Consider the following 27,941-nt stretch of genomic DNA (forward strand, 5'->3'; position numbering starts at 1 on the left):
AATACGCCTAGTTTGACTTTTTCGTGCTGTGTCGGATCACATCAGGAGGGATTCATTTGAAAGTGCGTACTGATGATCCAACTGTTTACCCCAAACTAAATTTAAGCCTTCTTTTAATCAAGATATAATACGTTTCAAGTCTGAGGTTTTCCTGGGCTGTCAGATCTTATCTGAAGTGACCAGCATGAAAGTGTGTATTGATCATACGACTCTACTCCTCCAGGAGAAATGTAAGCCTTTTTTTTAAATGCAGACGTCATACAAACAAGGTTTTTCACTCAGGATTTTTTGGTCGGTCAAGCAAACTTCTGGGTAAAGTCCCTTCTATGACAGTCAGTAACGCGCAACTTGTGGGGCAGGGGGAGGTGCTCCCAATTACTCTCTTTGAACAGACTAATTGTACAAGAATTAAAAATAGACACTTTCACATCCCATACGACAGTAGCCAGCAAATCAAGACCTGCACACAAACAAGTTTTTTTTTGAAGCACATGAAAAAAAAAAATCTACTCCTCCCACAAAAGGGACTCACGTAATCACTCTTGAAAACAATGTGCAAGGGTAAACTTTCACAGTCAGGCTATCCTGCTAATGCCCATAACTAACTGCTGACAGGATCTAAGAAGCTGCAGATATGTAAGTACAGAAAAGATATATATCTTTTTTCTTTTTCATGCCAGCAAACAAGTCCGGAAAGATGCTTTCTTTTTGCCTTATACTGAACATTTTCACATGGCAGGAGAGACAAGCTTTGCTGAAATTCTGTCAGATTTTATATTGCTATCTTAATATGCTTCTTGCTAATTCTCATTTAAAGACAGATGATCCACAACATCAAGTTATTTCTAATGCTTTCTTATAAGACTAATTTCTTATCAGAATATTTCTAATTATTTTGACAATCAGAAAGAAACATTTGATATAATATTATCTCAGGGTTTTATTTAGTGTAAGTAATTTAAATTACAGTAATGCAAAAGAACTGCTGTTGAAGTAGCAAGCGGGACACTGAAGTTCTCAAGTCATTCACCAAACCCTGCAGAATACTTTAATATTAGGTGTGTGCCTTAAAACAAATCTGTGCCATGGTAATGAATCCACAGCTTTCCCATTCATATTTGCTCCTTGCCTCTACTTAGTCAGCTCAAGAGCTCCTCAATCGTTCTTCCCATGACTGAAAATTGTAGCATTGTAAGAATCCAAAATGTTAGGAGCTAATTCCTCTTCTAGCCTTTCTTTCAAAGTTTTCAGGAGGCATTCTTTTTCTGAATCATAGTCCCCAGACAGCTTTTCCCTTATTACTGATCTTCATGCCACAAAACTAAATTAATATTACAAGCAATGTGACTTTTTTACACCCTCATGTTAAATACGATACTTTTTCATGTTATACTGGTAAAACTAGACAGGCTGTAAAAAAAGCATGAACTTAAGAGGAAAAAAATAGATGCATGCATGCTTTTAAACACAGAATAGAAAAGGTCTGAGATTTCCATGGCTCCTCCAGAGCAGAGATAAAGGTACTGAAAACTGAGCTGGCCACTCATCTTTGACAGCTCAAGTCTTGTCTCTTTTAGTTCTTAACTGAGAAGCAAGGATACACGCAATGAATAATAAATTTAACCTAAAGGTATGAAGTTTTAATCCCTGAGATTAATTAAAGCTGGCACCTGCACAGCTTCATATATCACTTCATATATCACTCCTTCAGAATACATATATACATAAATCCATACATAATTCAGGGTTTGCATTTTTATAGTTTCTAAGATACAAAGTCTTTATCTGTATTTCATTAGAACACTTTTTCCTCTTTTACTTGCAGGAGTGCAATTGTTAGTGGTTTTTATTTATTTGGCATGTTTCAGACCCTGTGCTTTTCACACTGAGTAGACTTGAGCAGGTAAACTGAAGGGAGGTTAATCTTCTCAGCACCAACACTGCTGTAAAAATTAACATGCTTCTTTGGTCAATATGATTTAGATCAGATAATTCTTACACTTTTCGTAGTTATCACATTTGGAAAGAAAGATCCAACAGATACGAGCTAGACTCATATGCGTCTTCTACTTTGCCTTTAACTATTTATGTAGCATTTCAATTCTTTCCTTTCCATTTCACTTATTTTACTGTAGCTGTTATTATTTTAGAATACAAAATACAGTTGTTATGCAATTTGGTAAAGCAGGTAATAATAGATAAAAGCCAAACCATAAAGATTTCATACAGAGTGCATCCAAAAATTCTGCTACAGAATTCACTTAAAGAATATATTAATACTTCCTACTCAGCAGTAAGAGAATTTTGCTCATGCAACACTTTGGATTCTCCATAGTCTGGTTTATTTTTGCTTTAGTATTCCAATGAATTTGGATTTATACTAAGAAAAAGTACCAGACTGGAACTATCTCACTAAAATTAGCCATGAGTAGTGACCTGAGGATCCAGTCATCAGACTTACCTGTGAGGTTGAACATGAAACTCAACAGCTTTGAAAATAACGTACTAAAAGAATATGAGAATTACAGCACTAGAAAGAAACAGGAAGCTTTAGGAAACGCCTGTCTCTTGTCTCAGCTTTTATGAAGACACATGTAGTCCCAAGCCTAGACAAATGCAGCCTTCTCAGATCCATGTACCTTCCCATATTAACATAGCATTCGGCTATGCAACTTGACATGTATGCTTTTTAATATATGTAACACAGTTGGAAAAAAACTCATTTCTCAAATATACAAAACACATAATACAATGAGGATCACAGCAATGGTAAATGAGAAATACAGACAGAAAATATTACTGGTCAAAAGAAAACAATTAATTTTAGAAATTAAGGAAAAAAATTAAACACACTACCACAGCATTGTGTATTTCCCATCTTCCACTGCTTTTAAGCTCTCTAAAGCTTATACAACTTTGATCCATAGAGGGCTGTAGAGCTCAGTAAAGTCTCCAAGTTAGGCAATGCAAGGAAACAGCAAACCATTTCTCCTAAATCATTTATACATACCCCAAAATTTTATTCCCCAATACAGTTTGTTAAAGAAATAATACTCATCCATCTCAAAGTGATGGAACCATGCTATGGGCAGAGCAAGGATAGATGGATAGATCCATGATCTGCCATGCCTCACAAAGAAGATAATTATATCCCTCTAACACTAGATAGTGGACAGATGGACTGGGGATTTACCTCGACGAGTAAAAATTATTAAAGAGACAGACAGACAAATCACACGTTAGATTACAACACACAGTTAAAGCCTTTTATAGTATTTTCCACAGTGTAAAAAACAAAAACCCAAGATAAAACAAAAAAGCAAACAAAAAAATCCCACAGATGGTGCTCCTCTACCAAAAGGAGGAGATGAAAGCAAGGAGAAAACTCATTTAGCTCACAGAGAGAGCTTTTATCACTGCTTGTGCATAATTTAAACCATGTAATCTAAGTCTGTAACACTACAATTGTAGGCTTATGGCTTAGGTTTACCACTTCCATAGTTCAGTAAATGCAACACAGTATTCTGTGTTTAAGAGCCATCACAGGTAAACGTCTGAAGGAAGCCAGGCTTGGGGTGATGCGCATCCAGGCTAGAGGCACAACCTTCACAGTGGGGAATCTACTCTGAGCTGGGCCCTTGCAGACTGCACTATAAACATGAAACATATGAATAATGAATGATGAATATTCACAAATAAAACAGTCTCCTAGAACAACTAATTTCTTTCTTCTATGGGATTACCTATCTGGCTGATAAAGAAACCTGCACAGATGTAACACATTTGAGATTTTATAAGGAGCACAACCTGCTCTTATTTTTTGCTTCCCAGTGGTTATTATTACTATAAAATATCCATCAACCACATAGAACAGGTTAAAAGTAAACTATCTAACAAATCTCATCAAGTCACTGGCTACAGAAAAACCCACTACTGAGGGGGTGTATTTCAACAATTTTCCACTCCTCAGAAAGCAAATGCAACACTAAAACTGGAAGAGGGCAAGTGGCAGAACAGCAAGGAAAAAATGGCACTGGTTGGAAGCCTGGGCATAATATCAATTTTATACTCTCCCAGGTGCACGTTCCCCTCAGGTAGAAGCAGAGAACAAGGGCCTTGCCATAGACTGCAGTTATCCCAGGACCCACTGAATCCAGGAGGCTCTCAGGATCACAGGTAGATCATGTCGTAAGCTCTCTAGTAAATGCTGCCCAACTCTGCTTCAGACACACAGTCCACTGAGCAGAAAAAGTGGGGTCACGGCAGTGAGAATGTTTGGTGGAAGGTGAGAGCCACCTGGAACCCTATTCTCCCTTACTGGAACTGAACTGGAGTGGGAGCAAAAGTCCCAAGACTATTCTGCCTCGCTGTGAGACATTTGAGAAGCTCACCTTGAATTGTCAAAACAGTGAGACTGTGTAAACACTCCTGGGGGTGGACAGGGACTAATAAAGCAGTCTTTATTCCAAGAGGAAAGGCTCAACAAAAACAGCAACTGCAAAGTGCTTTTGGAGAAATTTAAATATGAGACAACCACGATTTAATGGGGAGGTTGACTAAACACTGCTACAGTACAAAGGGCTAATTCTCCTTCTCTCCAATCCTCCAAATCAAGACCAAACACCCTCGTGGAAAATACGCTTTAAGCGAACAGCTAATAGGATCTATACACAAATAACTAAAACATTAGCATTGACCTCTTGTGATATCAGTGTGTAAGTGGTCTTTCTGCACTAGAGCTTTATCGGTGTCACTAAACCCTGCATATCTGCAGACTTCAGAAGAAAAGGGTATAAACCTAAACAACTTTCTCTACAAACAGTACTGATAGAGGTACTGATAAAGAGACAAGAATTTTAAATACTTAATGCATTAAAATCATGTACCCCTATGAAAAAAAATGTGGCAATATCTTACAAAGTTATTAAACTGGTAAAAGTAAATTAACTTATGTACTCATAAAGTACTACTGAGGGATGTAACTCAGTAACGCCACTAAGAATCAAGTCAATGCACTGATCTGCTGGTGTGAGGTTTGCAGCAATAAGGAGGACACACTCTCCAGTTTTGCTCTAAGAATCTCAGAACACAAGTACCACCCAAACTGGGGCCAGTGTTGTAGAAGACAACACTGTAGAAGACAGTGTATGTTCTGTAACAGATCACAAAGGATTGCTGCAAAGAAATACTGACTTGATAGAAAACGTGAGCCTCAAAATAACTACATTTTACTTAATGCCTGGAGGCACTCTTTATGAAGGAATTGTTTTAAGTGCAGCCCTGTTCAAGATTGACAAGAAAAGCTGAAAAACTTGCTGACGACAATAGAGTTGACCTAACAACAGTGAGAGCTCAGCTGTACAAAGAAGCTCAGCTGACGTATATTAAATCTTCAGATGGCTGCAACTTTATCATCTGCTTGAGCTCCAAGATGGATATAGAATCTGAAGGGTTTTTAAGAAACATTAAATGTGTCAGGAAATGCAGCACTTAGACATTATGGTGACTGCTCAAAATGTCCATACATACCTACATACAAACAGAACACTATTACTCACCTAGAGTATTGTAAAATGCGTGCCCAACATTAACATACAAAATACTTTGGGGATAGTGGAAGATCAAATGGTTCCCCTGCCCAGGGCTGAATCCCACAGCCAGCAGAAGAGCCTGCTGACATCCTCCTTTAAGGAGCACCAACACGTGCATCTGGGAGGCACATCAGCTGTGGTTCTCCAGCACTCTTCTCATCTGCTTGTGGCCATTTTGTCCCACTGTGGAACTAGAGAACTTCCTTAGGAATCAGGAACGTAGCCCTGCTGGTCTTGTGTCAGAGGGTAAAGAGAAGGAAGAACTGTCTGAGATGGCTGCTCCCTGTGTGTGTCCATACACCAGGGATGGACACATGCACCCACCTGGCTGCAGCTCCTTTCCAACAGAGCCATGTTTCTAAGCAAGGGTGAACATCCTACTTTGAGCAACAGTAAGTTCTAACATTAAAATAGATTATCCCAACTTTATTGTGCAAAAGTAGATAAGGTTTTATAAAATTCCACTGTTGATGTCAGAAGAAATAACTGAAATTACAGCATTAAACCAAACAAACACTGACACACAAAAGAATGGATGTGAGAAATATACAACATTATTTATGTACAAACACTTCCACAACTTTACACAGAACAGGAAATAAAATCATGCTGTGAATGTACTGTAGTTAGCCACCACAATAAAACAGTTTATCATACACCGTAAGCACATGCAAAGAGAAGCTGTGTAAGAAATTATTTGACCTAAATATCAAGGGAGATGAGTAGAAAATAGATGTCATGCTGGGAATCTGAACAAGTGATCAGAAGCATTCAAATAAGAGAAACAGGACAAGCTGAAATACCTCACATTCTTATTCAGATGCCTACACAAACTCAAATGACTTTCTATGAAAAGCGGCCTGTTACACTTTAGTAAACCAAGCCATGCTACGTGCTCCTGTAAGAGACACTCTAAGGTATTTGAGGTATTCTTAAATCTGCACAGCAGTCACACCTATGTAGGTCTACCTATGTAGGTAGACCACAAGGACCCCTGCCAGTCTAAGCCAAATTCTAACCAAACTTCAAGACATGAAAGAAGATACAAGCCTTTTAATGCTTCCACGAGTTAATAAAAAGGTAATGATACTTCATAAAAGGTGTAGATTAAAACCCAAAAAGTAGAGACATATTTTACTGGAAGTCTTCTTCAAGGTACAGAACGTTGTAGCTGTTTGTAAATATTGACTGTTGAAAGGCAAATCCTTCAGAAATAATCCAGATACTTTAAAGATTTCAGATGGATTTAAAATTCAGTTTAAACAGCTCTTATCTCCAGATAATGTTCTGCATTAAAGTAGAAGCAATCATGACTTCTATTTTAACGCGTATAACTGCAGATAAGCTGGCTGACAGTTTTTATGAGTCACCCAGATGGAAAAGATGTCTGATATCACAACTAGCATTAATATTTACTATCTCTAGAAACGTAGCCACCTCTCTCCATTACAGTCATAACAACACAAGCAGCCTGAATTAATCTGAAAGGGACTAGCTAGAGTCATTGCTGGGAGCATGCCCAAGACTACACATAAGAATAATTTCTTCAGGGTTTGTTTTCCGTCTTTATAAGTACATGAATAGAGCATCGTATAATTCTGAAGTTACGGTTCTTTCAACAGTGTTGAGAGATTTTCACAAGAATATCCTCTGGCAATCAGCTCCTTACAACTGGGTATGAACGCACACAAGAAGTCTAAGATTGCAGTGTGCCTGGTTGGCTGTTGGAAGTTTTCCTTAAGTTTTTTTAGAGGGTGCAGGAAATAAAATCATCTTAATTCTTTCCACGAGCAGTCTCACCAGGTAGAACTCAAGAAACACAACCACTCTTCACAGACAAAAGAGTGGGAAACATGCATTTTCTTTAACAACTCACTGTGCTCAAATACATAGGTGACAATTAGAGTGAAGACCAACTAAGAAGGAATACCATGACAGTGACAGATACCTTAAGGATTGCACTAATCAACAACACGTTTTTCACTTTGATTTATTAGCCAAATTCATCAGACTTTAGGTAATATTTTGCACAACAGCTGCTCAAGGAGTAACATCAGATGCCCCCATCCTTGCTGACACTTGCGCTGCGCAAAGCACTCTGCACTGGAAGCAACATCAACAGGACGGGGTCCTTTCCACTTCTAAAATTCTGCTAAATCAAACTTTTAGTATTTTAAGTTCCTCAAGTCACCGCCACTTTGCAGATCTTCCATTTCATTCCTGACTATGCAGATTAAGCAATTTCTAAAATCTGCTAAATTGCAACGTATGCGATATACTTCAGATAGGTTATATCCCTTTTGCAGCACCACTAAAAGGAGACTGAAGTAGCAGTCTTAGGAATTTATGTATATAAACAATATCTGAATTAGATGTCCAAAGTCAGTTCTTAGAACTAGTATTAAATAGGCTGAATTATTATTCAAGCATTGGAACAGGCTGTCCGGGGATGTGGTGGAGTCACCGTCCCTGGGAGGTGTTCAAGAAACATGGAGATGCGGAACTGAGGAACATGGGTTAGTGGTACGGTGGGATGGGCTGACAGTTGGACTTCATGATCTCAGAGGTCTTTTCCAGGTCTTTAATGACTCTGTGATTATACTCATATAATTATAATCGTACATTTTTCAGGCTGAAGGAATTGGGGCTGTTCAGCACAGAGAAGGCTGTGAGGTGACCTGATGGTGGCCTTTCAGTATCTAAAGGGGCAGACCCTTTGGCAAGGTCTGTGGTGACAGAACAAGGGGAAATGGCTTCAAGCTCAAAGAGGGTAGATTCAGGTTAGATATAAGGAAAACGTTTTTTACAGTGAGGGTGGTGAGGCACTAGAACAGGTTGCCTAGAGATGTAGTTGATGCCCCATCCCCAAAGACTTTCAAGGTGAGGCTGGACCAGGCCGTGGGCAACCTGATCTACCTATGAATGTCCTTGTTCATTGCAGGGGAGTTGGAGTAGATGGCCTTCAGAGGTCCCTTCCAACTCTAAGGATTCTGTGATTCTATGATTAATGCCAGTATGATAAGCACAACACTGAAAAAAATTAGTTTCCCCAACCAATACAAACCATTGCAAAGTGAATCTTTAGGAACAAAAAACTGCCTAAAAAATAAACTGTAATACATTATAAGATTTTATTTTTATATCTGAACCTTGGGAACTTCATATAATCATTTATCATGTGATTTCCTCAGACTTCTTTTTCCTCTCAGACTGGTTTCACTAGTTGTCTACCTCCTGATTGTCCATTAGCTTCACTTCCAAGTACATGGGGAGTTACAGGGGAAGTTTAGGTTGGATAGTAGGAGGAAGTTTTTCACACAGAGGGTGGTGATACACTGGAACAGGTTGCCCAAGGAGGTTGTGGATGCCCCCCATACCCAGAAGCATTCAAGGCCAGGCTGGATGTGGCTCTGGATGATTGATCTTTGAGGTCCTTTTCAGCCCAGACATCTATGATTCTATGATGTCTCAGGTATATTATTTTGCCCATTGTCTGTTGGTGTTTTTTTTATTTTCGGTAGTAAAAGGATTGCAATCAAAATATAAAAGCCAGGGAAAGTCATCTTTTTGTTTGTTTTTGGAAGCAGGCTTGAAAAAGTATTTCACCATACTGAAGTTTAATTTCAGCTTTTTAGACTCTCGCTTTTTTCTGATATAGGTTGGCCACCGCTATGCAGAAGTAGTTTATCTACATTTATTACAAAATGTCCCCTTTTGTTTTTTCCACATAAGGTCCACTGAGCTTCCTGCAGAAACACCAGTTGCAGAAATGGACACTTTCACAACTTCACAGACAAACAGTTCTACCTGTGACTTGTATGAACATAAGGATACAGCAAGGATAATCCTATCTGTGTTCTACAGCCTCATCTTAATTCTTGGAGTACTCGGAAACACAGTTGCCCTCACTGTCATTTTTAAAAACAGAAAGAAGATAAACTCTACTACCCTCTATTCAACAAACCTCGTCCTCTCAGATCTGCTGTTCTGTATTGCCCTGCCTACAAGGATAGCCTACTATGCCATGGGATTCCACTGGCCATTCGGAGAAGCATTATGTCGAATAACTGCTCTCTTGTTTTACATTAACACTTACGCAGGTGTGAACTTCATGACATGTCTGAGTATCGACAGATTTTTTGCCGTCGTCCATCCATTCCGATACAAGATCAGAAGGATTAAATATGCCAAGGGAATTTGTGTATTTATCTGGTTTCTTGTATTCAGCCAAACTTTCCCATTGCTTATACAGCCCATGACACATGAAGAAAATGAAAGGACTACATGTATGGAATACCCGAACTTTGAAAAAATAGCCCATTTACCATTTATACTTCTTGCCGCCTGTTTAGTAGGATACCTTATTCCCCTTGGAATTATACTGTTCTGTTATTCTCAAATTAGCTGCAAGCTTTTTCAAACGGCCAAGGAAAATCCACTGACTGAAAAATCTGGGATAAACAGAAAAGCTATCAACACGATCCTATTTGTAATCATAGTGTTCATCATCTGCTTTACCCCTTATCATGTCGCAATCATACAACATATGATTAAGAAGCTTCAGTATCAACCATTATGCAATGAAAACCAAATTTTCCAGAAATCACTCCATTATACCGTGTTTTTGATGAATTTTAATTGCTGTCTAGATCCTTTCATCTATTTCTTTGCATGCAAAGGATACAAAAGAACTGTACTGAAAATACTGAGGCGACAAGTGAGCGTATCAATTTCAAGTGCTGCCAGATCACACCATGAGGAAAGCTCACGCGATGTGGGAGAAACACAAATGATGGTACTTGCAAAATCTTCCAACGGGAAGTTACCTGAAAAATCAAGTCTGTAATATACTGCAGTGAAGTGGGCTTAAAAATCCTGGGTGTGCGGTAAAAATTCTTAGCATTCCCTGTACAGTAGCTTCAGGAAGATTCTGTTTCTCAGGATGTCAGGAAATCAAGGACTGATGTTTGACTGAAAAAGAACTATCACGGGACAGCAGGAAGACTCAAAATTACAACTTCCTACCTACATCATTTTGACTGATGTCATTACTTTTTCCAGGAAATGCACACCATTGTGAATGTCCAATTTCCATACTGCACATACATACATACTCCTGGATGTCATTAACTCAAGAAAAGGCTTGACTCAGTTTAACTGGATGCACCAAAAACTCAGAGTTACAACAACTAGCACACCTGAAAATTACAAGAGCTCCATCTGAGCTACATGTATGTCAATGGGTTTATCATCTCAATCACACAAGTCAAGCAGTCAAATTTTTAGATAAAATGGACAGCTTCTATGCACAGTTTGACTACTGCAAGTGCTTCAATTATAGTCACTTGGAGGTAAAAGTGCATTTTATAGTACTTATAGATTATTGAGTACTATATAGATTACGTATGTCTTACTGGAAAATTCACAGAGATATTTTTGTCAAATATAAAAGATGAAAATCTAATGAACTCTTCAGTTCTCCCCAATACTGACTGTGCTCCATACATTCAATCAATCTTTTCAAGGTGCATTATTACCCTTGAATCCTTCTTCTAAGGGAGAACTTTCCTTTCTAGTATGTTCCAGTATGTATTATAGAGACTGTAAGTTGTATATAAATTATTTATGAATGCAGAAATAAGTTCATGCTAGAGACTGAAACACAAAAAGTGCACTGTTCTGGTTAAAACAACATGGATACGGGCTTCTTCTTCAGAACTTCTGCAGAGGTCTGAGTCTCAGACACAAGACAGATGTTTTAGAAACAGGAATAAAAGTTCACTGTTGAAGCTACCAAAAAGTAATTTAACAGATTATCTCTAATGGGATGAGCACTGTTTACCTGAGAGGGCTACAATGATGATAAAGGGTCTGTAGAAAAAGATGCATGAGGAGTGGCTGAGATCCCTGGGTGTGCTCATCCCAGAGCAGAGGAGCTGAGGGGAGGCCTGATGGCGGCTGCAGCTCCTCACAGGGAGTGGAGGGCAGCGCTGGGCTCTGCTCTGTGTGACAGCGACAGGGCCCGAGGGAACGGCATGGAGCTGTGCCAGGAGAGAGGCAGCTGGGGGTCAGGGACAGGGTCTGCACCACAGGGCGGTGGGCATGGAATGGGCTGCACAGGGCTGTGGACATGGCCCTGAGTGCTGAAGTTCATGGAGCATCCAGACACTGCTCTCAGACAAAGGGCCTCATTTTTGTGTGGTCCTGTGTGAAGCTGGGAGTTGGACTTGATGATCCTTATAGGTCCCTTCTGGCTTGGGATATTCTATGATTCTATGATCGACAAATGGGATCGACAGGATTGGCTGGGAAAGAACAAACACTTCCACTGTGCCTTCACAGATCACATCTGGAATGCATTTGGGCACACTGAAATGGTGCCCGAAGAGACCAAATGACATAAACACATCCTACTGGAATTGGCTGACGACCAACATACATCCAGGATGTGGGTCTTGGGTTCCTGCTGTCATGCCCTTCCGTAACGTGTCAATTTCCTTCCCTGCTTTATTTCTGGCCCCCATGTCTTTTCTTTTGTCTTCTGCCTTATTAATATACTTTGCTTGCCAACACAGCTTGGTAATTGCACCATGTGATGAAAAAAGAAATCTAAAGAATGCCTGATAATTACTGGTAAAAGGTAGTCCAGATGTCAGAATAAATTTTATTTATTGCAGCCATATCTCTCCAGCACTGAGACTGTTCTGAAAAGTCACCAAATAAATAGTTATATTTGCCATCTTTGCAATTTCTTCCTTCCTCACTTGTTGACCTCCGCCTACCTGCAAACATGGAAGGGCTGTAGCTGAGAAGCAGTATGGAAAAATTAATTACTAATTACTTTATAATGGGAAAGAAAAAGCAAAAGGCCGTATATTTCATACCACTTAGACTGTCAAAATTTAATTTCCAGTTCCAGAAGACACTATGTTGGTTGCCACAGTAAAGTGGAATACGAGAATTTGTTTTTAACATGAGAAGTTCACTTAATTCTGTATATTACAGCAGTTCTGTTCTTGCCAGTTTGTCGAGTTTTTTTTATTAAACTATTTAAGAATTTGTTGCTGTAGGAGTCAATAAATGATAACTTGATAAAATCAGAGACTACTCGCGGTTGCCTAGAAGTTGTAAAAATAAACTATATGTATTAACACCATAGCATTACAAGCTCTTTTTACTAATGTCTGTTGGTTTGTTTGGTTTTTTTTACTTCTGGCATGTATTTATTGTCATAAAGCCTTAAGGCGAGAAGTCTGTAAAACATAACTCAAGTATGTATCACAACACCACATCACATAATACACACATTTACTCACTTTTAAGCAGTAACAAAGTGAAGGGCTGTACTGGCAACTCCAGTTTCTCTGCCTCTGTTTCCTCATGTTAGCAATTCCGTTATTTTCAAGTCCAGACTCTGAGATTGTTGAAGTGATTTTAAAAACAAACAGCTAACTTCATACAAAAATACTGCTTTTGCTCAAATAAGCCTTGGAGCATTGGTCTGGATGGATAATGGTTCAAAAAAAAAGCTTATGTTCTCCCTATTTTAATATTTCTCAGATACTGCACAAAACAACGATTAAAAAACAAAAATAATAATAAAAGAATAATAAAAACTTAAAAGATAAGCTCAGCTTCCTCACAAAAGTCCTACAGACAAAGTGACAATTTACAGCTGAGGTAGCTGATGCCACTGCTTCCCCTCTATGCTCATCAGTACTGAACAGATCACGCTAACTTATATTAGTGAGACTCTTAGATATGAAATGTGAAACTGCCAAAAGTAGCGGTGGTGGTTTCAGCTGGCCTACAACTGTTTCAAAGGAGCCGTCTTTCTTCTACCAGTTGTGCTGTGGGGCCGTCACCAGAGCGGTGGTAAGAAGCTGCTGCATGGGAGCAAGGGAGGTCAGTAATTCTGAAAGATTGCGGCTCTTCCCAAATGACTGATTTTCTTCAAGAAGTCTTTTCCCACTCATTCTGCAGGCACCCTTCCCTTGGTATTCTTTGTTGGAATATTTTTAGAACAGAATCTTTACCCAACGAAGCACACCTCAGGTCCCTCTCCTCCTGCATACCTCACACACGTGAATAAAGGGAGTAAAACTGCATCCAGTATCTCTTCTCCTCTCCAACACTGAGTATAGAACATGCTGAGAAAGTAGGAAGCAAAAGGGCTCTGAACACATGAACAGACTGTTGAAACAGAACAATTATATGTAAGTATCCTGACTTTTTCCTTCGAAAGAAGGTTAGTCATTAACACCGAGGAAGTTCACACCAGCAAATTCCTGGAACAAAATGAAGATCGGCAGACAGTTATTCCAAAGGTAGTAGATAACATTTAGCAAACATTGTTGAACCAGTAGGTGTCCAGAAAATATCAGCTGCCAGTGTTTCTCACAGGTAGGAACTTCAAACTACTTAAGTATTTCTTGTTTGAGATATCATGGAACGCTGTCTTAAAGTAAAGCAGAATTCTAACGAGACAGATACATTAGTGCAAGATGCGTCACAGAGTAGGATTCCCTTGGACCTTCCAAAGGACCTTCCTTTCCACAAAGAGAAAGATCTGATTCTGTTGGTTACGCAGCATGCGGCTGAACATGTGGCATAAACTTTACAAGAGAAAATCAGAATCCATCTTTGGTAAAAGGTTTTGATGAGCTTTTTTGTGTGACAAGCTGAGAATTGGCTGTACTGTTCATTATCTTGTTCTCCCTTTTCACACATGAAGCAAGCAGTCGACAAGCATCATTAGATTCAAGTAGCTTAACTCAGGAGGATCTGAATGAAGTTCTATGGACACACAGGGTTCCTATTTGGAGGGCAAAGTCCAGTCAGGACCTTAAAAACTGTTCATGACAGAATGATGGAACACTTTTCAATTCAAGACTTAGAAGAGTATGGCTAGGGCAGCTGCTAAGAGGGCTAAAATGAGCTTATATGAAAGGTTATGTTTCTCTAGTTCCACTAGATAATCAAGGGTAAATGGAAGAGTCAGTGATGGGGAAGACAACTTCAATTCTCTTTGCTAAGTTAGAACAAGTAGTCTTTTTTTTTGCTATTTTTTTCCTGGAACAGGACACATTTTTTCCCGGAAATGTGTGGTGTTCAGGTAGTGATGGGAAAACATTTTAGACTTGGCTGAAGATCTGCAACCCTAGCAGAAAGCAGGTCTGATAAGAAGAGAGTAGCATTCTGGGTTTCCAAACATACAGATTCACTAGATTGTGAAACCAAACTACCCAAATCATACCAGGCTTTTCTGTTGCAGGTTCAAAGCCCCAGGTAAGCTGACAGAAGGGACACAATTATCTCCAAATAGGCACCATTTCCTTTCAGGACTGAGATGATCTCATATGATGCAGTTTGTTGATACACAACACAGTAATGGTCTCTAAACAACAAAACTGAAAAAGCAGGGCAAGAGAGAGGCAGGGTGTTTTGCCTTCCAAGGTGTCTGTTCAGAGACTGGCTGGACATCAGTCTGCTTGGGGTAGGCGATGAGTAACTGCTTTTGCACTGCTTGTTTTTTTCTCACTTATTCAATTGTCTTAACCTCCACCCATGAGTTTTCTCGCTTTTACTCTATTGTCTTCACTATCCATCTGGGGAGGAAAGAATAAGCCAGCAGCAGTACAGTTGTTTAGCTGCTGGCCAGCATCAATCCACCATACAGACCTATATGGAAGCCCTGCTCTAAGACACTGATATACAAACTTCACTTAGCTTCCACAGACTATGTTAGCATACTCACTAACCAAATGGACAGAGCTGCAGTTATCCTCCACATTCAGACTCCCCTCAAACACTGTTTGGGTGTTTCCATCCATTCGTGGATTTCATTATCAATCTGGGGACAGACAACAACTTGCAAGTTGACAAAGACAGTGTCATAGGTGAGAAAAAAAAACAAGCAATGCAAAAGCAGCTGGTCACCATTAGGGGAGATACCTACAAAGAGGACCTACCCATGATATCTGAATACTCAGTGGCTTTTTGGAATCTCGTCTGGAGACAAACTGACAATTCAGTTTGGACAGAAACAAAGACATTAGAAAGACCTTAGTAAAGTCTAATGGGATAAATCTTAAAAAACAACCAATTAAAAGAAGAAAAACAAAGAAAAAAGAGCCAGCCATCAGAATTGTATCTTGCTAGCAACACTATTTACCTTAGAGTTAGCCTAAAAGAAACTGGACTTTGTCAAACAAGTTGTAATGGGTTCAGCAAAACCCTGCAGACCCAAAAAGACAACTTCAGAATGGAAGAATGAGGGTAGGATGTCCATCAGTGATAGGAACAGTGCTCAGGATTGCTCTGGGACACTGACTCCTGCAGGAATTGCTGCCTGACTCTTGCTATTGTCCTGAAAGATACAAAAACGAGGAACCTGCCAGCTACACTCATCTCTTAGCAAAAGCCAGTAACAGCAGCTGCGTGAAATAGTAAACATGCTACCACAAACAACACAGTTCCTGAAGCTGCTTAATGACTCCTCTTTTACCAGACAGCTTATTAGTATAAAAAGGTTGCAGTAAAGACTAATCTAGTTCTGAAATTCAAAAGCTTTCAGGTAAGCAAGGATTGTATAGACTCCATGAAAACTATGAACCTCTAATAAAGTGAAAATGAATGTGGCACAGCTGAAGAGAATGAGGAAACTCTGCTTCATACAATCAGTTTTGGAGGACCAGAAAAGCAAGGATGTAGTCTGTCTCTTCCACCTCCATGCCTGTGATACAGAGCAGAAGTAGAGCTCAAGACAAAGCTCAACAGTTCGTATTTTAGCAGTATTTTAGACAGCATAGAGAATGCTGTCTCAAGTGAAGGGACATCAGGAATCCTGAAAGACAATGAATTAATATTAGAGGAATATCTCCTAGTCCCACCTGCAGACTAAGGCTATGGTACAAAATGAACACAACTAAGCTGCAGTTCTTCCCTGAAGAAAAACTAGGGTTTCTGTAATAAATGCTCAAACATATTTCCTCTTTTTTTTTTCTTTTCCTCTCAGAATACTGCCTTGGTTTCCTGCAATGTCTAACTTTGGATCTCTTGAGGCAGATATCTTCTCTATGCATACAACAGTCCACAATCAATCTTTCTTCCATCAGTTTGTCTGGCCCCGTTTTGAACACACATAAAATGTTAAGATCTGTAGCATCTTGAAGCAAGAAGTTCCACTCTGAGCATGGTGTCTAAGGCCATTTCGTTTTGTCTGCGACACCTGCAAGTTTCATTTGAAGTCCCCCATTTGCCATACTGGAAATGAATGAACATGCTGACCTCACGTTCACCCTACCCACATCCCTCGTGATTTCAGACATGCAATGAAACTCTTTCCTTTGAGTCATCTAGTCTCTTTTCCCATTAATCCCAAGCTATTGGTCACTTCATACATACTACAGACAGAAGGAAAGAAAGCCAAAACACTGAAAAAATGCAAATCTGAATGTGTTAGAGCTGGTGGCAGAAGAGAGCAGGGTATCTCTACATAAAGGAAACCAACAGTGCACCATCTTATTTTCCCTAGCACAGCAGCACATAGGTGACTCACAAAAATGAGACGCCAACCCATTACTGCCAAATTTGGATCACTTTGCTCAACAAGGTCAAATAAAGAAGAACCAGACCTCAAATATCTGGAGAAACAGGCTCAAAAGAACTTCAACAAGTCAGATAGGTCAAATGTGAAGTCCTGCACCTGACACGGAATTGCACAACATAGCAGGTTGGGCACTGACTGGATACAGGGCAGCTTGGCAAAATGGGCTTGGGGTCTTGGTGACAGTAAGTTCAAAAGGAGTCAGTACTGTGGCCTCTTAACCAAATACATACTGGACCATGCCAGAAAAAATCGCAAGGGAAGAAATCCTATTCAGTATGGGTGTCACGACCATACTTGGAGTACTGTGACCCTTGTTATGCTCCTGGGGGGCAAAGCAAATATGGAGACACACAGTTGCATTAAGTAACAATCAGACAGGAGGCAGCATTTTTTCATCACGACATTAGCAGGTGGAAAAGGTGGCACAGAAAGACTGTGCAATTTCTATCCTTAAAGAGATTTTCAACATCTACTGGATACAGCTCCAACTAAATTAGTGCTACCAGGGCAAAACAATCTCCTGAAATTCCTTCCAACCTTCATCCTTCTATGACTGCAACAGATTTGGTGAAAATACTGATTGAGCCAGACAACAGCACGAAACCCACTGTTCTTGGGGTAAAACAAGCAAATAACAACTGAAAACACTGTCTTGTGTTATTCACTAAGCTCACTGTCACTGGTATCCTCCTAAAATAAAGAATGGCCAAGACACAGCTTAGATTTCTTTCCAAAAGGCTGCTTTCATTTTTTTTTTCCTCAGTGCAAAAATACGAGTTTCTCCTCTTCCTCTTTTCTTTTCCTCACTTGTGACAGATGTTGTGCAAAGTGCTAAACTAAAAAAGCAAGCTTTGCACCTGTTCTGAACGCAGCAACATTTGTGGTTATCCTACCCTCTCCAGAAATGTATGCAGTTTTATACCAAGTGCAAGGAGAAATATGTTCCTCACTCTAATAAGCTAGACATAGCAGTTTCATCCTTCCTGTGGCATGTAACTTTCGAGGGAAGTTGTGGTTAGTTAGCAGAAGGCACATCGAAGCAGCCTACTTTAAATATAGAGATGCTGAAAACTGTTTATTCTCAATTTATGAGGCTACTAAGCAGTCAGATAATGTTTTGGCAGCAGCTAAGGATCTGATGAAACCTTCACACTGCAGTTTCTAAGTATGGAAAGATACAATAATTCTGTCTAGTTGTAAGAACAACATGGATCCCTGCGCCCCATTGGACAGGAAGAGATGAAGCAGCTGTGCCAGTGGCATGTATGAAGTACTTTAGACAGGGAAAAAAATGAAGACTCCAGGACAAGTGATTTTTGCATGCTAAAAAAAAAACCTGAAAAGAAAAAATCAGCACAGTGCACTTTCAATGGAAGTTATTTGAAACAACTCAGACACCCATCAAAATCATATTCCTTCACTTAGCTGAGCCACAGATCAACTATTTTAAATGTGTCTGGGCTAGCAAATAAGAAAAATACATAATAGTGTGTTTATGCTATAAGAGGGACAAGAGGACAAGGTTTCTTGTCATATTGGTTTAGATAAATTAAGGGATCATCCCACCACTTAAACTCCACAAGAGCTCAAAGTTGAAAATCCAAGTTAAAGCCTGGAGAGATACCATTTGTTTGAGCAATGTTTTCTGGTCAAACAAACAGAAAGTCTGCCTTCTGTCTCCCCATCTATAATCGTTTTTACTTGATTCTGCTCTTTGTGCTTATAAATATATTTTTCTGAAGTATTTTTCTGTTGTTATGTTTAAACATGTTAAGGAGATGGTGCTTAGGAACATGGCTTAGTAGTGGACTCCGTCTTTGCATGGATGGTTGAACTGGATGATCTTAAGGATCTTGTCAAATCTAAATGATTCTATGTTTCTGTTTGTATATCCCTGATTCTTGACAACATCTCATTATCTCTCCTCATGGCTTTGTTCTAGACAAAAAACAATGTAATTTATCAGACATGATGTTTGGCTAGAGGTCTCTAAGAACACAACGTATTGTGTATCACTAACAAAAATGTGGCCTGGAACAAAGTATCTCAGTTCTGTGGAGAAAAAAAAAATATCAAGCCATCTGAATCTGTTGGCATAACAGATTATGTTTGTGTAAATAGCACCAAAGAAGGATCTTTCATCTTTAACTCCTCCTTAACCCACAAGCTACAGCAGAACGAGAAACAACATTCTCTGATACCATCAGCAGCAGTGGAACTAGTGACCACTAACACCAGCAATGACTACAAAATGAGCAGCTTTAAACTCTGGGCAAATGTAGGATATCTCTTCATCTTCTGCTGCATTCCCCCTGTACCAGTAAAGCCATTCAGCCAGTGCCTTCAACCCCTTTGGCTGCAAGCAGCTCCTGCATACACATGAGCACTAGGGAAGCTGCACACAGCTAAGCAAATCTACACAGCTAGACAGACCACCCCATGGACCATCACAGATTGTGAGTCTAAGGTCAGGGAAATGCCTCCTGTTGCCCAAACTCGTTTTACTGCCTTCATTAAAGGCCTCTATATGCTGCCTCCAGTCTTCTGCTGTGTGTGGAAGTTGAATCTGGAAAAAATCTGTTCCTCTGGCTGTAGTTCTGCATTCCTAATAGAGTAAATTCATTGCTGGTGATGGGTGGGCACTTATTGTACAGATGAGCATCTCCATTCAAGCAGATGAGCATCACCACCATCCTATAACCCTTTGCAGTATTTCTTGTGCCACAGCATGCAAATTCCCGCCTAAATGGAATGACTCATGATTAGAACTGTAATAAAAATGTCCGTTAAAATATTTTTGGAACACAAAGCAATGAAGAGTTAGTAACATAACATATTTTGCACTAAAACAGGCTGCCCGGAGAAGCTGTGGATGCCCCATCCCTGGAGGTGCTCAAGGCCAGGTTGGATGGGCCATGATACAGCAAGAGGCAGCTCCACCCACAGCAGGGAGTTGGGACTGAGTGGGCTTTAAAGTCCCTTCCAACCCAAGACTTTCTTGGATTCTGTGCTTTTAACAACAGTTGAAGCCTCTTCAGCATGCAGCCTAAGATAAGATCTGAAGAACTTTCTTTTTAAGTGGTGTTTGCCTTTACAGTTTGAAGCAGTTTTCTAAGAGAGAGCAACGTTTACTATTAATTTATACCCTCTGTCAAAAGTGATGTGAATGTCAGGGCAAAATGGTGGGGTTTGAACTCTGAACTCTCTTCTCAGAAATCTGATTCTAGTGCTCTTTCACAAGGCGTCACTTTCTATTTCCAAGCAAAAACAGGAAACAAGTGCACCTCATTGGCCACAGACACGCTTGGGCGGAAGAAATTTTTGGTACTCTCTTCAGAATTTTTCAGCATCTCAAAAACCAAAACAAACCAATAAAACAGCTCAAAATACGAACTATGATTTATGCTGCATCTAATTCACTTGCTTACTGCAAACTCTTCCATGCAGTTTATAATGACAGCAATTGCAAAGAGGAGAAAAACATTGGGGTGTATCTAATCCAGGTGTATGCCTCATAGACACCATGGAACTCAATCAAGGTGTACCCAATTAATAGCATAATTAACCAATGTTAATTAACCACGGGCAATGCATAATTCATCAATGTACATGTAGCCAATGCATATTTAATCATAAGTACAGGTATAACGTATTGTCTCCTCCATATGAAATTCAGATTATGCACATTTGTTCTAGGTCTGTAGCTTTACTAACGAGACAAGAATAATAGAGCATATCAACCAAGGGAGTCTGAAAAGCGAAGTCGCCACTCAAGACTTGCCTGCTACCAGCGACAGTAGAGTCTGCACCATGAGAAAGACCATGCAGAAACACTGGTTATCTTCTGATAGACAAGTACTAAGCCATTCAGAGATGTAAGTAGTCTCAGAACAGTACATGTGGTACAGTTTCTTTTTAACAATTATTGGTTCTTCTAATTATCTTTGTTTAAAACTATCTAGTACATAAATCCAGCTACAACTCATTTATTTTTAGAAAGAGTTAAGATAGCTGCCAATATTTAACTAAGCTGGCAAAGGCTCATGTAACATTTACCTCCATAAGCTACTTACAGAATGTTGACTGCAGCAATTAAACCTCCTGCAGCGCAGGCCAGTTTCTCTCCCCTTAAAAAATAAAATATTTCCAACTTGAATAATCACACTTACTTCACAGAGCTCTAATTATAACATCCTTGTCACTTGTGACTGATTAAAGTTACAAATAAGGTAAGTGTGGAAGTGGTGACACCTACTTTTCTAAGTGTCTGCCTGCAGATACAAACGCCACTTAGTACTCTCTGCTTGTGTTTGCCAGCATCAGAAATGACAGCCTAAAGTACCAGGGAACTGACTGTCCCTTTGTACACACCACTGGCGAGACTGCTCGAGAGTGCTGTGTTCAGTTTTGGGCCCCTCACTACAAGAACCATACTGAGTTGCTACAGAGTGTGCAAGGGTATTGAAGCTGGTCAAGGGACTGGACGTGACTTGTGAGGAGAGGCTGCAGGAACTGGGGTAATCTAGCATGGAGAAAAGGAGCTTGAGGAGAGACCTTATTGCACTCTACAACTACCTGAAAGGAAGCTGTGGTGAGGAGGGTGTCAATCTCTTTTCTCAGGTGACAAATGAAAGGACGCAAGGAAATGTGCTGTGCCAGGGTAGGATTTGGATTTGACTGAATATTATTACAAGTGTCGTGGGTTTCTTTGCATTTCCTCAAGCTTTGGGACAGGCTGCTCAGAGAAGTGATGGAGGCCCTATGCCTGGAAGTATTGAAGAGACCTGGGGATGTGGCACTATGGGACATCGTTTAGTGATGGTGTTCAGTAGGTCTGGCAGATGGCTGGACTTGATGACCTCAAAGGTCATTTCCAAACAAAAGGAAAAACCTTTCAAAGGTGCACTGCCTTGTTTCTAGATTTATTCAACCATTTGCAACACTTTCTTTGTCAAAATATCCTCTCCAACTTCCTTTCTCTGAAACAGCATTATCCAACTATCTATTCTGTGTGAGTGCACGTGTCCATCTGAGAAGCGCGATATCAGCAACACAGAAGTAAACTTAACATCTCAGATGGCACAGCTCAGCACAGGGCAGAGATTTTGGCTGATAACAGTATTTTGGTCTCTTATTACCCTTAAATACAGGGCTTGTATTGACAAGATGAGCAGAACCCTGTCAGGCAGACTATAGGATTCTTCCTCATCAGTCTCCCTCCTCTGGCAAAGGTTACTGGCGCTACAACAACTAATGCTTTAACAACAAGCACCCCAGCAATCAAACATGAATCTCGTGGTACAGTCACAGAAGGACAAAGTCCTTTCTCTGCCCTCCGGCTACATGCTCCCATTGCTTTACTTGCTTTGGTCCTGGCATTCATCCATCCACAACTGAGAAAATTCAGAAACTTCAGGCAGAGCAGAATGATTCCTACAAGAATGTGTGCGGCTTTTTTTTTTTAACACTGTTTTATCTCCCTATAACTACTGACTGTATGAAATCAGATGACTTGCACTGCAAGTTGTAGATAGGAAAGTGCATGCTGCATGGCTCTGTAAGCAGCAGCCTGTACTTCAGCAACTCACCCACATATTAAAACTGCGCCTTCATCAGGTGAGGAAAAGCCACACGTTTATTCTTGCTGACTCCTTTAGAAGGCTCTGGTAGAGGGATGGAGAACACAGCCGAGGAAGTGACATTTACAGTTCAAATTAACACAGCTCTTTCCATCAGCCAAATACGTCAGAGCTCTCAGGTCAGAGTCTGGTTGGCTAAGTTCACTTACACAGATAATGTGACACTTTGAATCTGTAACTATTTTTTAATGTTTGGGGTTCTTTTGTTTTTTTAAACCATTGTTCAGCCTCTTCTGCTTCATTTATTAAGGTCTTCATAGTTCTCTCAGGATAATAAAAACATCAGCTCTCATTTTCTGATCTAGTCCCTTGACTCCAGTTCCTTTTCAATATTACTACTGCACTCAGAAGAAATAATTTTAATGGAGCTTACTGGCATGTATTGCATATACATATTTCTTTGGAGAAGGGAAGTGCATAACTGGCACATGGACTAAGAAACTCAATATCCAAGGTCTCTGCTCCTTTCGAAGCTATCAGAGTAAGCTCCCTGCATTAAGTTATAGAAATCTGTGACTACACATCTGAAAATGCCTGAAAACAAGAGGCCTTAGTTGTGCAGATGTGTGAATTCCCATTGCTATACAGTCTTTGAAACAATACAAACTAACAAATCCAGTGAGCGATAAGGAAAGCACCACGTACATACCACCAAGTAGCTCACTAAAGCTACAGAAGTCCACAGGGACATGCATACACTGGAGCCTGAGTAAAAATGTCCTCCAATGAGAGGGACTTGATTCTCCCTTATGTTCACCTGGTCTGTGTTTATCGTAACAAAAGGGTGGAAAGAGGCACAGGGTAACTATTTGCACAGGTAAGTTTGACAGCTGTGTGAGCTACGGGGTGGGCACCACAAATAAATGAGAACTATGGACTTCCCTTCCAGCCTCTGACACCTGATCCGGGACTGCGCTACCAGGCCTTCCATTCCAGCACAGACACACCAGCACTCTCCCGATTCCATACAGCCAACATATCACCTAGTCCACAGCCAATCCTTGGGTAGAGCAGAGCCACAAAGGACAGTTCATGATGACCATGCTGCCAAGCGCAGAAGCTACTTTCGTATCGCTTCTTATGGCATATTCTCATGGAAGCAATACCTTGGAGCTAACTACCGAGACATGATGCATACATCCTCTGTTCAAGTTTTTGAGTGTAATTCTGTAGAACAGTACAGCAATTGGCTACTCCTTGATTACCTTTCACAGTAAACATAATTTGTTATTTCTTGGGTGAGACTTTTAGATATAGAAAATCATATAGAATCACTCAGGTTAGAAAAGACCTTAAAGATCATGGAGTCCAACCACATCCTAACCATACTATCCTAACTAACAACCCTCCGCTAAATCATGTCCCAGAGTGGAACATCCAAATGGACTTTAAACACATCCAGGGATGGCGATTCAACCACCTCCCTGGGGAGCCCATTCCAGTGCTTAACAACCCTTTCTGTAAAGAAGTCTTTCCTGATACCCATCCTAAACTTACCCTGGTGCAACTTGAGGCCAGAAATCAAATCTCCTCTCATAACTTACCACATTATAATCAGAACACTGTAACAGATACATAAAAAATGACACTTTTTCAAACCTCTTTTTACTAGTCCTTAATGTTCACCTTACACAGTTTGCTTGTTCCACAGTACATGAAAATTAGTGTTTCCCACATTTTTGGGGTGGTTTTGTTGTTGTCAGTTTTGTCTGGTGGGTTTTTTTGTTGTTATTGTTGTTAAGACCTTTCACACTTTGTTCTGGTCCCTGGCTTTAGCTCATGTTTTCTTTTTACACAGACAACTTTGGATATTCTAAGGCCCAAGCTGCTGGCAGGAAACTATTTAGCTGGTTCATGACAAAACAGAAACAAAATAGAAAAGCTGTGGCAAAGAAGTGATTTCTTCGCAAAAATACTTCCCCATTAAGACCACCAAACAATCTTTTTTTTTTTCTTTTTTTTTTCTTTTCCCAACTACAGACCCAGGTGTCTGAAGCAAAAGCGATGACTACACACAACTAGTACATTTAGTAAGCATAAAGTAAAAGCAAGGAGGACATTTTAAAATAAAGGCACACTGAAAAATTCTTGTTCTTTGCACACAGGATCTGCAAAGTCCATTAATTCTGAAAAAGACACATTCTAGTTTCTTAATACCTCAGTGGAGCAACCACAGTAGTTTTCTTACTACGCCTATATGCACTGTCTTTCCTCATGCCTATTTATTTGTTAAAGACTCAATAATACAACTGTGCCTTCTCAGAAAACCACTGAACTTAGTGAATCAACTTATTTGGCATATGAAGAGGAGTTCTTTTAAAGAATCCACCCATACATCCATCCTTCGTGAAGTTACTCCGTCACCCTCTCTGCCCTAAGACAGCAATCATATACACTTTATTATTACAAAAGCATACAATACAGAATCACAGAATGGCTCAGATCAGAAGGGACCTCAAGGATCATGAATCTCCAACCCCCTGCCACAGGCAGGGCCATCAACCTCCTCATTTAATACTAGACCAGGTTGCCCAGGGCCCCATCCAATCTGGCCTTGAACACTTCCAGGAATGGAGCATCCACAGCCTCTCTGCGCAGCCTGTTCCAGCACCTCACCGCTCTCATAGTAAAGAACTTCCCCCAGATATCCAACTTAAAACCATTTCCCCTTGTCCTGTTGTTATACCCTTTCAAGGAATTGACTCCCCTGTTTATAGGCTCCCTTTAGATACTGAAAGGTTGCAGTGAGGTTACCCCACAGCCTTCTTTTCTGCAGGCTGAACAAGCCCAGCTCCTAAAGCTTGTCTTCACAACACAGCATTCCCTAACACCAATAACATCTCCAACTGCTTTGACGAATTACCTGTTCTTCCTCCCCTTCCTTCCCCTACACCAATCAAATAATTAGATACCCCAATCAAATAATTGCCCTTCAGATCTGAGGAGAATCAAGGAAGAGTCAAAGATCATCATCTGAATGAAAGCAGCTCATTTTGGAATGGTGAGGGGTATTTTACCTGTTTTACAAAAGGATACCAGATCCTTAATACAGCAACATTCTAGCAATCCAAGCTCATAGCAGAACTTGTACCAGTACCAGACAACTGGTATTTTTAGAGCATAATGACTACTACAAGACTGTTTTCAAAGTAACGTGGGGCACTACCATCAGTAAGCCAAGTCACAAACAATAGCCAAAATTATCACTTGTTCAGAATTGTTTGGCACAGACATCTACAATCAGCTACAGGATTTCCTTCTGAATTCCAAAGGGACTTCCACTTTCCTGTCTTCCTTTACTGGGGTTGAACATCAGGAACAAACAAGGTGCTGCTGCTTCCCGAAAGAGGAAGAGAAGAGGTAAAAAAAAGAAAGCCAATAAAGAACACCGTGCTGCCAGTAAGAAAAGAAAGAAAAGCTTACAACTACCCCCAGGTAGACTGAAAATAACCTTTAAGAATCAGCTACTTAGCTAAAATGGAGGCCTCCTATTTCCATTAGTAAGAAAGAAAGCATCATTCCTTTTCGTAAAACAATTTAAATGTTTAGAATGCAAACACTCAGTCTTCCAGGATAACAACGTGCTGCAGTAAGAAAGTTGTTGTTACCGCATCTAATTTTGATAGAGACTCATCAGATTGAACAAAATAAAACAAAACCTGGGGGTGACTGGCTTTAAAAGGAAGAAATGCAAGAAAGTGACTTGTAGCAGGATGAGAAATACAACTCTTTGAACAGTAAAAGAATTTCACGACCACAAATTCTAAGCTTACAAATAATGAAGTAACTCACTTCCCCAGAAGGGTCAAAATGGTCTTCAGCCTTTATAATTGGTTTTCCTGCATAACTGACTACATAGTGGAGGTGCATAAAGGAATGACCTACTTATACCTGCTTTCTGCTGTGCCAAAGATCTGTTGCTACACTAGCTTAAGCTCCCTAGATGGCAGCACTGACACAGTAATTAATCATCACCACGCTGTACGTCAAAATGCATTTCACACTGCCTCTTACTGGATGCTAAACCCTGTTTCCAACTGTCTAGTATATTAGCACCAGGCAATATAAGCATCAAGCCATGAACTGCATGGCAGTAAAGAGAAAACAGATTCAACACCACTACCAGAAGGTACTGTATTAAATAGTCAAGAAATTGTGACACCATCATTTTGGAAATAAAATACATCATTAGATAATATTACGCACTATAGGCAACTGGTTTATTTCTTTATTACCTACACATGCTGTCTAATTAGAAAGAAGAAACATTCCACATCTCTTCATCTTTATTGCTCTTTCTTCCTTCCTTCACTGCACCTAATTCAAAATACAGCCTTACACTTCCCCCTGTTTCTTCTGCAGTGTTGTTTGAGCCCCACCATCACAAGGTTCAGGGCTTGGTTACAGGCAAGTGAAAACAACCACAGACTCACAGGATGGCTGAGGCTGGCCGGGAGCTCTGGACCCACCTGCTCCAGCAGCAGCACCCAGAGCAGGGTGCCCAGGCCCATGGCCGGGCGGCTTCTGTAGAGCTGCAGGGAGGAGAGCCCACAGCCTCTGGGCAGCCTGTGCCAGTGCTCCGGTACAGCACAGCGCAGCGCTGCTCCTGGTGTGCAGGGGGAGCCTCCTGGGATACAGTCTGTGCCCACGGCCTCCTGTCCTGGCACTGGGCACCACAGAACACACTGTGTCTGTTCTTTGTGCAACCTCCCTCCAGGTGTTTATAGACATCTGAGATCTCCCTGAGCCTCCTCTTCTCCAGGCTGGACAGTTCCAGCTCTCACAGCCTGTTTAATAGATGTTCCAGTTCCCTGACTGCTTTGCCAGCCCTCAGTTTGACAACTCGGGATCTTCTGTTTAACCACATGTTCTGGGACAAAAATGAAAATGCATACGATGAACGCATTCAGAAAAGGTTGCTTTACCCACCTTTCTTATTGCCATCTTTACTAATACAATGCTTTCACAAAGAAACTCAGTGCTTACATTATTGAACTTAAAACCCACGTCCTGCCTTATTCTGCTAGGCTCCTTGCTGCAATAAACCTCAGGAGTTTCACCTCCTCTCTCTCTCTCTCAGATCTGTTAATGAGTACTTGT

General features: G+C 40.3%; 2 protein-coding genes across 2 annotated transcripts in view; one reads left to right on the forward strand and one right to left on the reverse strand.

The window, feature by feature from the left end:
- Window positions 1-27,941, reverse strand: part of UBAC2 (UBA domain containing 2) — an 89,884-nt gene that overhangs the window by 38,626 nt on the left and 23,317 nt on the right. The window lies entirely within an intron of this gene.
- LOC140260545 (G-protein coupled receptor 183-like) lies at window positions 557-10,843 on the forward strand. The gene is made up of 2 exons (XM_072353004.1): window positions 557-636; window positions 9,324-10,843. Coding segments are annotated over exons 1-2 (1,116 nt in total). The 5' UTR covers window positions 557-634; the 3' UTR covers window positions 10,438-10,843.

Source organism: Excalfactoria chinensis, chromosome 1 (genome assembly GCF_039878825.1).
Source record: "Excalfactoria chinensis isolate bCotChi1 chromosome 1, bCotChi1.hap2, whole genome shotgun sequence".
Taxonomy (NCBI): domain Eukaryota; kingdom Metazoa; phylum Chordata; class Aves; order Galliformes; family Phasianidae; genus Excalfactoria; species Excalfactoria chinensis.